The 12,028-nt window shown below is 45.7% G+C and overlaps 1 protein-coding gene across 3 annotated transcripts in view; it reads left to right on the top strand.

Annotated features, from left to right (window-relative positions):
- LOC134949170 (zinc finger protein interacting with ribonucleoprotein K-like) overlaps positions 1-12,028 on the top strand; it is an 82,251-nt gene that overhangs the window by 52,494 nt on the left and 17,729 nt on the right. For all 3 annotated transcript variants that reach the window (XM_063937594.1, XM_063937593.1, XM_063937592.1), the window contains 2 exons: positions 6,234-6,356; positions 7,642-7,768. In XM_063937594.1, the coding sequence (XP_063793664.1) occupies positions 6,234-6,356; positions 7,642-7,768 (250 nt within the window). The remainder of the gene's footprint in view (positions 1-6,233; positions 6,357-7,641; positions 7,769-12,028) is intronic.

Here is a 12,028-nt window from a genome sequence, read left to right as displayed (position 1 = left end):
AATCACACCGTATAACTTGTGATCTGAACCCAGTTAACAGTATGATAACAGAGGAGCCTCTGAAAAGATGGCTCCCAACAATAATAACCCGATTTTTGTAACAATAACTATGTACAAGTATTGCAGACAATCCGCACTTGGGATGGGCGCCCAGCATCCACTACGGACTATGAGAAATAGAATTATCGGTAAGTAAATTCTTATTTTCTCTAACGTCCTAAGTGGATGCTGGGGACTCCGTAAGGACCATGGGGATTATACCAAAGCTCCCAACCGGGCGGGAGAGTGCGGATGACTCTGCAGCACCGAATGAGAGAACTCCAGGTCCTCCTCAGCCAGGGTATCAAACCTGTAGAATTTAGCAAACGTGTTTGCCCCTGACCAAGTAGCTGCTCGGCAAAGTTGTAAAGCCGAGACCCCTCGGGCAGCCGCCCAAGATGAGCCCACTTTCCTTGTGGAACGGGCTTTTACAGATTTTAGCTGTGGCAGGCCTGCCACAGAATGTGCAAGCTGAATTGTACTACAAATCCAGCGAGCAATAGTCTGCTTAGAAGCAGGAGCACCCAGCTTGTTGGGTGCATACAGGATAAACAGCGAGTCAGATTTCCTGACTCCAGCCGTCCTGGAAATATTTTCAGGGCCCTGACAACATCCAGCAACTTGGATTCCTCCAAGTCCCTAGTAGCCGCAGGCACCACAATAGGTTGGTTCAGGTGAAAACGCTGGAACCACCTTAGGGAGAAACTGAGGACGAGTCCTCAATTCCGCCCTGTCCGAATGGAAAATCAGATAAGGGCTTTTACAGGATAAAGCCGCCAATTCTGACACGCGCCTGGCCCAGGCCAGGGCCAACAGCATGACCACTTTGCATGTGAGATATTTTAACTCCACAGATTTAAGTGGTTCAAACCAATGTGACTTTTGGAACCCAAACTACATTGAGATCCCAAATTGCCACTGGAGGCACAAAAGGAGGCTGTATATGCAGTACCCCTTTTACAAACGTCTAAACTTCAGGGACTGAAGCTAGTTCTTTTTTTTTTTTTTTTTTTTTTTTGGAAGAAAATTGACAGGGCCGAAATCTGAACCTTAATGGACCCCAATTTCAGGCCCATAGACACTCCTGTTTGCAGGAAATGTAGGAATCGACCCAGTTGAATTTCCTCCGTCGGGCCTTACTGGCCTCGCACTACACAACATATTTTCGCCAATTGCGGTGATAATGTTTTTGCGGTTACATCCTTCCTGGCTTTAGATCAGGATATGGATGACTTCATCCGGAATGCCTTTTTTCCTTCAGGATCCGGTGTTCAACCGGCATGCCGTCAAACGCAGCCGCGGTAAGTCTTGGAACAGACAGGGTCCTTGCTGGAGCAGGTCCCTTCTTAGAGGTAGAGGCCACGGATCCTCCGTGAGCATCTCTTGAAGTTCCGGTTACCAAGTCCTTCTTGGCCAATCCGGAGCCACGAATATAGTGCTTTCTCCTCTCCATCTTATCAATCTCAGTACCTTGGGTATGAGAGGCAGAGGAGGGAACACATACACTGACTGGTACACCCACGGTGTTACCAGAGCGTCTACAACTATTGCCTGAGGGTCTCTTGACCTGGCGCAATACCTGTCGAGTTTTTTAATCATGTGGACGACTTCTGGGTGAAGTCCCCACTCTCCCGGGTGGAGGTCATGCTGAGGAAGTCTGCTTCCCAGTTGTCCACTCCCGGAATGAATACTGTTGACAGTGCTATCACATGATTTTCCGCCCAGCGAAGAATCCCTGCAGCTTCTGCCATTGCCCTCCTGCTTCTTGTGCCACCCTGTCTGTTTACGTGGGTGACTGCCATGATGTTGTCCGACTGGATCAACACCGGCTGACCTTGAAGCAGAGGTCTTGCTAAGCTTAGAGCATTGTAAATGGCCCTTAGCTTCAGGATATTTATGTGAAGTGATGTATCCAGGCTTGACCCTAAGCCCTGGATATTCCTTCCCTGTGTGACTGCTCCCCAGCCTCGCAGGCTGGCATCCGTGGTCACCAGGACCCAGTCCTGAATGCCGAATCTGCGGCCCTCTAGAAGATGAGCACTCTGCAACCACCACAGGATGGATACCCTTGTCCTTGGTGACAGGGTTATCCGCTGATGCATCTGAAAATGCGACCCGGACCATTTGTCCAGTAGGTTCCACTGGAAAGTTCTTGCGTGGAATCTAACGAATGGGATTGCTTCGTAGGAAGCCACCATTTTTACCCAGAACCCTTGTGCATTGATGCACTGAGACTTGGTTCGGTTTTAGGAGGTTCCTGACTAGCTCGGATAACTCCCTGGCTTTCTCTTCCGGGAGAAACACCTTTTTTCTGGACTGTGTCCAGGAACATCCCTAGGAAACAGAAGACAAGTCGTCGGAACCAGCTGCGATTTTGGAATATTGAGAATCCAATCGTGCTGCCGCAACACTACCTGAGATAGTGCTACACCGACTTCCAACTGTTCCCTGGATCTTACCCTTATCAGGGAATCGTCCAAGTAAGGGATAACTAAAATTCCCTTCCTTCGAAGGGATATCATTTCGGCCATTACCTTGGTAAAGACCCGGGGTGCCGTGGACCATCCCTACGGCAGCGTCTGAACTGATAGTGACAGTTCTGTACCATAACCTGAGGTACCCTTGGTGAGAAGGGTAAATTTTGACATGAAGGTAAGCATCCTTGATGTCCCGAGACATCATGTAGTCCCCTTCTTCCAGGTTCGCAATCACTGCTCTGAGTGACTCAATCTTGAATTTGAACCTCTGTATGTAAGTGTTCAAAGATTTTAGATTTAGATTTAGAATCGGTCTCACCGAGCCGTCTGGCTTCGGTACCACAATAGTGTGGAATAATACCCCGTTCCCTGTTGCAGGAGGGGTACCTTGATTATCACCTGCTGGGAATACAGCTTGTGAATGGCTTCCAAAACTGCCTCCCTGTCAGAGGAAGACGTCGGTAAAGCCGACTTTTGGAAACGGCGAGGGGGAGACGTCTCGAATTCCAATATGTACCCTTGAGATATTACCTGAAGGATCCAGGGGTCTACTTGCGAGTGAGCCCACTGCGCACTGAAATTCATTGAGAACGGGCCCCCACCGTGCGTGAGCTTGTAAGGCCCTAGCGTCATACTGAGGGCTTGGCAGAGGCGGGAAAGGGTTTCTGTTCCTGGGAACTGGCTAATCTCTTCAGCCTTTTTCCTCTCCCTCTGTCACGAGCAGAAAAGAGGAACCTTTTGTCCGCTTGCCAACAAAGGACTGCGCCTGATAATACGGCGTCTTATTTTGAGAGGCGACCTGGGGTACAAACGTGGATTTCCCAGTTGTTGCCGTGGCCACCAGGTCTAAAAGACCGACCCCAAATGTCCCTTTTCAAAGGCAATACTTCCAAATGCCGTTTGGAATCCGCATCACCTGACCATTTTACTGGTAGAATTGGACAACGCACTTATACTTGATGCCAGTCGGCAAATATTCCGCTGTGCATCATGCATATATAGAAATGCATCTTTTAAATGCTCTATAGGCAATAATATATTATCGTTATCTAGGATATCAATATTTCCAGTCAGGGAATCCGACCATGCCAACCCAGCACTGCACCTCCAGGCTGAGGCGATTGCTGGTCGCAGTATAACACCAGTATGTGTGTGAATACATTTTTGGATACCCTCCTGCTTTCTATCAGCAGGATCCTTAAGGGCGGCCATCTCATGAGAGGGTAGAGCCCTTGTTCTTACAAGCGTGTGAGCGCCTTATCCCCCCTAAGGGGTGTTTCCCAACGCACCCTAACCTCTGGCGGGAAAGGGTATACACCAATACTTTTTAAGAAATTATCAATTGTTATCGGGGGGAAACCCACGCATCATCACACACCTCATTTTATTTCTCAGATTCAGGAAAACTACAGGTAGTTTTTCCCTCACCGAACATAATACCCCTTTTTGGTGGTACTCGTATTATCAGAAATGTATAAAACATTTTCCATTGTCTCAATCATGTAACGTGTGGCCCTACTGGAAATCACGGTTGTCTCTTCACCGTCGACACAGGAGTCAGTATCCGTGTCGGCGTCTGTATCTGCCATCTGAGGTAACGGGCGCTTTAGAGCCCCTGACGGCCTATGAGACGTCTGGACAGGCACAAGCTGAGTAGCCGGCTGTCTCATGTCAACCACTGTTTTTTTTATACAGAGCTGACACTGTCACGTAATTTTCAACAGTACATCCACTCAGGTGTCGACCCCCTAGGTGGTGACATCACTGTTACAGACACTCTGCTCCGTCTCCACATCATTTTTCTCCTCATACATGTCGACACAAACGTACCGACACACAGCACACACACAGGGAATGCTCTGATAGAGGACAGGACCCCACTAGCCCTTTGGGGAGACAGAGGGAGAGTATGCCAGCACACACCAGAGCGCTATATATATATACAGGGATAACCTTATATAAGTGTTTTTCCCCTTATAGCTGCTGTATGTTTTAATACTGCGCCTAATTAGTGCCCCCCTCTCTTTTTTTTAACCCTTTCTGTAGTGTAGTGACTGCAGGGAAGAGCCAGGGAGCTTCCCTCCAACTGAGCTGTGAGGGAAAATGGCGCCAGTGTGCTGAGGAGATAGGCTCCGCCCCCTTTTCGGCGGCCTTATCTCCCGTTTTTCTGTATATTCTGGCAGGGGTTAAATGCATCCATATAGCCCAGGAGCTATATGTGATGTATTTTTTGCCATGTAAGGTATTTTTATCATGTTTTATTGCGTCTCAGGGCGCCCCCCCCCCAGCGCCCTGCACCCTCAGTGACCGGAGTATGAAGTGTGCTGAGAGCAATGGCGCACAGCTGCAGTGCTGTGCGCTACCTTATTGAAGACAGGAACGTCTTCTGCCGCCGATTTTTCCGGACCTCTTCGCTCTTCTGGCTCTGTAAGGGGGCCGGCGGCGCGGCTCCGGGACCCATCCAGGCTGGGCCTGTGATCGTCCCTCTGGAGCTAATGTCCAGTAGCCAAGAAGCCCAATCCACTCTGCACGCAGGTGAGTTCGCTTCTTCTCCCCTTAGTCCCTCGATGCAGTGAGCCTGTTGCCAGCAGGTCTCACTGAAAATAACAAACCTAAACTAAAACTTTCACTAAGAAGCTCAGGAGAGCCCCTAGTGTGCACCCTTCTCGTCGGGCACAGAAATCTAACTGAGGCTTGGAGGAGGGTCATAGGGGGAGGAGCCAGTGCACACCAGTTAGTCCTAAAGCTTTCTTTAGATGTGCCCAGTCTCCTGCGGAGCCGCTATTCCCCATGGTCCTTACGGAGTCCCCAGCATCCACTTAGGACGTTAGAGAAATGTATTTATGAGCAAAACAGTGTATAATGTGTATGGGGGTGCTGCATTAACATTTTGTGATATTGATTTTGACCAGTGCAAATGTGAAGAAGATGGTCTTAGCACAGCACTGAAAATACCCTCAGCAGGGAAGGGGTTATGTGCATCCACTTAGCATAGGGACCAGCAATAATCTACTGCATCAAATGTTTTGCGTTTTTTCCTCTAAAATGTGGAATATTGTTTTCCACATGAGAGGAATGTTCTACAGCAAGTTACTGAAGAATTGAGTGTCTGCATAGAATTTACATTCACATGAACTTTATTTACAGCCAGGTAAAGCACACGATTATTACGTCTGCTATGAACACTTGTGATATATGGCAGCAATGACTGAACTCTGCTCCCACCGGTACATAGCGGAGCTGCACCACACCAACGCTGTTAGTAAGCTAATGAATGAATACAAACATAAACATAGAATTTGACGGCAGATTAGAACCACTTGGCCCATTTAATCTGCCCCTTTTTATTATCATATTTTAACTTCCAACCTTATTTGATGCTTATTTCTTTGTAAGGATATCCTTATGCCTATCCCATGCATGTTTAAATTGCTCTACTGTCTTAGCCTCCACCACCTTTGATGGGAGGCTATTCCACTTGTCCACTACCCTTTCTGTGAAGTAATTTTTCCCTATTTCTCCATAACCTACCTCCCTCCAGTCTCAGTGCATGTCATTTGAAGAATGTCTCCATCTGGACATTGGTAAAACCATTGATATATTTGAAAGTTTCTATCATATCCCCTCTTTTCCTTCTCTGCCCCAAACTATACATATTCTGAATCGTAGTTTTAGCATTTAGTGCCATGACTTTTTACTAACTGTGCAATAATACAGGAGGATGATGGATTAAATGACCGTCCAAGAAAACCCCAGCTGTGGAGAAGACAACTGCTTCCTCTGAAGTCCCAGTTCCTGAAGGAAAGCTTCAGCCCTGTCCCCAGAGCGCTGCAGAGAAAGGTATCCACAGAGCATTGTCTTTATCATTGCTGCTCAAGTCAGTGTTTGCTATAACCCTGTGTTCCCTGGCAGGTATTCATTTCACCATGGCTCTTCATTGATACATTTTAAATAGAGCTTATTATCTGTATAGCATGTGACACACCGTAACGGAGAGCTACTATGTTACTATCAGCAGTGGAAGTCTTATTTATAATTAGTTCATTATAGTTGCTGCATGTAATGTAATCAAATAACGGAACAAATATGTCCATTTTCCCGTTAGGTTATTCTCCTTAATGGCCAGTATTTATTCCAAGCTTTTTTTAAATTTTTAAATTCTATATTTTAAATGATATTGTTTTTTCAATTTCACCTGCTTATAAATGTATGGCATGCGTCTACTACTCTTCTAGTAAAACAATATTTACCTATATTTACGGAGTGCTGCTTTTCCTGTGCCCAAAACAATATGCAGTTTGCATCGCAGGCAGATATGTTTTGTGTATTGGGATGCTGCGATTTTGTGCTGTCATTTCAACCAACAATCACCATATAAGAATAAACCACACACTCTGGTCGTATAAAGACTATAGGGATTGCATGAATGGAAACTAGAAATAAAAATAAATGAATTTAGTAAATGTATAGAGTCCTGCATAAGCCAATTATTGATGTCATCTAAAGGTGGAGAACTCCTTTTAGCTATTGTAGATCTAGCCAGCAGGTGGCGTTTCTCTTAGTAGTAGGTTCTACTATTACTACTACAGTGAGTGAGTGTATGTTATGCTTGATGAAATGTTGCATGTCATGATGGGGTAGCAGTTGACAGACGGTCGTAATCCAGACAGCCATTGACAGACAGTCAAAATACCGACATTTATAATGCTGACATGCGTTTTTAAGGAATTTTTACCAAAAACAGACTTGTTCATACGTTACCATCCCAGTGGACGTGGAGGTTGAATATAATAGTGTGCCGAGCGCAGTGAGGCACCGCGCCCGAAGCACGTCAGTGTCCATGTCGACCTATGTCGTCATTGACACACCCAAAAAGAAAAAATGTCAGTATTCTGAATGTCTGCATTTTGAACATGTCGGTATTTTGACTGTGTCTGTATTTTGACTGTAGGTCAATGGCTTTCGGGATTATGACCGTAGGGATTGTGTCCGTCGGTAAATCCATACTGAACCCGTCATGGTGTAACCATAACCTTAGTGCCAGCAATGATTCTATTACTACTTGGTATAAAAGTTGTCTGAATTGTGGGCATTTCTGGCTGATTGTTATGTGCTGTGTTCCCAGACTCCAGCCACTCTAAGCCGGATAGCTGTTTATTTCTCAGACGAAGAGTGGGAAATGCTGGAGGAATGGCAAAGAGAGCTCTACAAGAACATGATGAAAGAGAACTATGAAGCCTTAATATCACTTGGTGAGATCACACCTGCATTATACATAACCTGCTGCAACCCATACGCGCACGCAGGGGGGGGTTTCTGAGTACCTAGAAACCCCCCCTGGCCACCGATCTATTGGCGCAGGTGGACGATTTTTTTTCTATATACAGAGACGCTCGTGCAGCTCCCTCCTCGTCTCCTTATACTGTCCGAGTGACAGTGAGAAGCTGGCTGCCTGCAGGGGGAGCTGCAGCGGCTACGCACAGCTCCTCTCAAGCAGTAAAAGTCAAGAAGGGGCTTTGAAACAGTCGAGTGAGGCAGTGGCTGCTGTGCTGTCACTGTATTCAGCACTAACAGTGATTCTGCTGCAGGAGCCAGGTGCATGTGTCATTTACTGTATGTCGGGGGGTGAAGAAAGGACACTCGATAATAAATTGCTGCAGTAACTGGTACAGCATATACCTCACCCGGCCAGCACTGTTTGTGTGAGTAGCATGTGTATAAGTGCTGGGTTGGGGGGCTGTGCTTCCTGTTAATGTGTGTGTGTGTATATATCTCTATACTGTGTGCATGTATACTGTGTATGTATGTGTGCATGTATACTGTGTATGTATGTGTGCATCCATACTATGTATGTATGTATGTATGTATGTATGTATGTGTGCTGTGTGCATGTATACTGTGTATGTATGTATGTGTGCTGTGTGCATGTATACTGTGTGTATGTATGTATGTATGTGTGCTGTGTGCATGTATACTGTGTGTATGTATGTATGTGTGCTGTGTGCATGTATACTGTGTATGTATGTATGTATGTATGTATGTATGTGTGCTGTGTGCATGTATACTGTGTATGTATGTGTGCTGTGTGCATGTATACTGTGTATGTATGCATGTATACTGTGTATGTATGTATGTGTGTGTGCTGTGTGCATGTATACTGTGTGTATGTATGTATGTGTGCTGTGTGCATGTATACTGTGTATGTATGTATGTATGTATGTGTGCTGTGTGCATGTATACTGTGTATGTATGTGTGCTGTGTGCATGTATACTGTGTATGTATGCATGTATACTGTGTATGTATGTATGTGTGTGTGCTGTGTGCATGTATACTGTGTGTATGTATGTATGTATGTGTGCTGTGTGCATGTATACTGTGTATGTATGTATGTGTGCTGTGTGCATGTATACTGTGTATGTATGTGTGCTGTGTGCATATATACTGTGTCTATGCATGCATGTATGTGTGCATGTATACAGTGTGTCTGTGTATGTATGTAATACTGTATGTGTGCTGTGTGCATATATACTGTGTCTATGCATGTATGTGTGCTGTGTGCATATATACTATGTCTATGCATGTATGTGTGCTGTGTGCATGTATACTGTGTGTGTGTGTGTGTGTATGTATGTGTGCATGTATACTGTGTATGTATGTGTGCATGTATACTGTGTATGTATGTGAGTTGTGTATGTTTGTGTGCATGTATACTGTGTATGTATGTGTGCTGTGTATGTATGTGTGCTGTGTGTATGTATACTGTGTGTCTATGCATGTATGTGTGCTGTGTGCATATATACTGTGTCTATGTATGCATGTATGTGTGCATGTATACTGTGTGTCTATGCATGTATGTGTGCTGTGTGCATGTATGTGTGCTGTGTGCATGTATACTGTGTCTATGCATGTATGTGTGCTGTGTGCATGTATACTATGTCTATGCATGTATGTGTGCTGTGTGCATGTATACTATGTCTATGCATGTATGTGTGCTGTGTGCATGTATACTATGTCTATGCATGTATGTGTGCTGTGTGCTTGTATACTGTGTGACTATGCATGTATGTGTGCATGTTTACTATGTGTGTAAGTATGCTACTGCACAGTATGTGTGTGTATGTATGTCTATGTACAGATGTACTGTATGTGTGTGAGTATATATAACACACACACACACACACACACACACACACACACACACACACACGAATACATGTACGGAAACCCCCCAATGAAAATCCTGCGCTTGCCACTGCAACCAGTCCACGGTAGTGTGATACTCATGTTACAGCTACCCGACATTTAAGTTATAGTTACTGCCCAACATTGTGGCCGGGTGACTATGGTCGCAATTCAATTCATCGCAATGTTACATCTGTATGTTTTATTTTTTTTAAATAGGTTTCCCATTGTGATCTTAAAATCGCAGCAATCAGACCCCCGGTGCAGTTTGCATTGTAATGACATCATGTCCAACTTCCTCCTACAGATGTGCCCACATACAATGTTTCTGCGGTTGCGCTAAACACCCCTTCTCGGTGCGCTAGACCGTATATGCGGCTCTGCTTGCCCTGAGCGTTTTTTACGCACGAACGTGTGTCTTTTTATAGCGGTGCAACAAAACCGTTTAACAGGACTGCAATTTGATATGCAACATTTGTATATCTGTGTGTGATGGAGTCCGGATCTTTATATGAAGTGCATTGGCTGTAGATTATTATTATTTTTTTTTTTTATGGCCAAGTTCTGCTGTTCTGTGTATACAGCTTTAGACTCGGTTGCTTATTGTGTTGCATATCAAATTAATCACTGCAGTCTCGTGGAGCTGTTTTTGTTGCATTAACATACAGATTCATGCAAAAAAGACGCTCTGCGTGCCTCACCTACAAAAGGCGCCTGGCACCACATGGCGTACTGAGGATAAGAGTAGCCATGTGCAATAAGAGATATGAAACTATAACATGTTCACAGAACTAACAATTACCCTCTCTCACTAATGTTATAATTACAGTTTATTTTTGTCTCGCTGTTTTTGGATATCTCTTTTGTTTCATGCGCTGCGGATTGAATTCCTAGCGTAGTGTTGTGGGAGATGGTGACCTGTTTACTGGTGTGCTGATGCTTCTGTGGGCAGTCGGCTGCGGCAGGGCAGTGACTGCCGTCACTCCTAACTTACGATGAAAGCTTTTCAGACAAGTCAGAGATATGAATATAGAGAGTCCCAAATCTGGAAAAGGGGTATAAGACACAATTGGAAGAATTAGGAAGCAGCAGCAATACTATAGTAGGGCCCTTATTGGGGAAACGTACAACTGTGACACCAAATGAGATACCAAAACTGGTGGCTGAGATAGAAGATTATGTACATGGGTCAACATTCTCCAAGGCATACCATCAACATTCAGAAGGGATTGTAGTCAGATTAGATTCAAGTTTTCTCCCCCCCCCCCAACCCAACTGTTTATTTAGAGCAGTCCTGGCCACCTGTGGCTCTTTAGTTGTTGTGAAACTACACATCCCATTATGCACTGTCACAGTTTTGGCATTCTCAAATTGCGAAACTGTGGCAGTGCATGCTGGGACTTGTAGTTTTGCGACGACTGGAGAGTCTCAGGTTGCCCAGGCCTGATTTAAAGGACTGTATAGTGCAAAGCAAACACTGCCCACCATCAGCCATCTTGCATCATCCCCAGCATGACACGTGGCAGTGGTAGCGTAATGCTGTGGGGATGCTCTTCACTGGTAATGGCTGGTAGTCTTATCAGGGTCGATTAGAAGATTTCTCTAACGTCCTAAGTGGATGCTGGGGACTCCGTAAGGACCATGGGGATTAGCGGCTCCGCAGGAGACTGGGCACAACTAAAGAAAGCTTTAGGACTACCTGGTGTGCACTGGCTCCTCCCACTAAGACCCTCCTCCAGACCTCAGTTAGATTCTTGTGCCCGGCTGAGCTGGATGCACACTAGGGGCTCTCCTGAGTTCCTAGAAAGAAAGTATATTTTAGGTTTTTTATTTTACAGTGAGATCTGCTGGCAACAGACTCACTGCAGCGAGGGACTAAGGGGAGAAGAAGCGAACCTACCTAACTGGTGGTAGCTTGGGCTTCTTGGGCTACTGGACACCATTAGCTCCAGAGGGATCGACCGCATGGAACCGGCCATTGATGTTCGATCCCGGAGCCGCGCCACCGGCCCCCTTACAGAGCCGAAGCAATAAGAGTCTGGAAAATCGGCGGCAGAAGACATCAGTCTTCACCAAGGTAGCGCACAGCACTGCAGCTGTGCGCCATTGCTCCTCATACACACTTCACACTCTGGTCACTGAGGGTGCAGGGCGCTGGGGGGGGGGCGCCCTGAGCAGCAATAAAATCACCTTGGCAGGCAAATATATCACAATATATAGCCCCAGAGGCTATATATGTGATAAATACCCCTGCCAGAATCAATAAAAAAGCGGGAGAAAAGTCCGCGAAAAAGGGGCGGAGCTATCTCCCTCAGCACACTGGCGCCAT

The sequence above is a fragment of the Pseudophryne corroboree genome, chromosome 8 (assembly GCF_028390025.1).
Source record: "Pseudophryne corroboree isolate aPseCor3 chromosome 8, aPseCor3.hap2, whole genome shotgun sequence".
Lineage (NCBI taxonomy): Eukaryota > Metazoa > Chordata > Amphibia > Anura > Myobatrachidae > Pseudophryne > Pseudophryne corroboree.
Note: the sequence above shows the minus strand (reverse complement) of the source record. Positions and strands in the feature narration are given on the sequence as shown.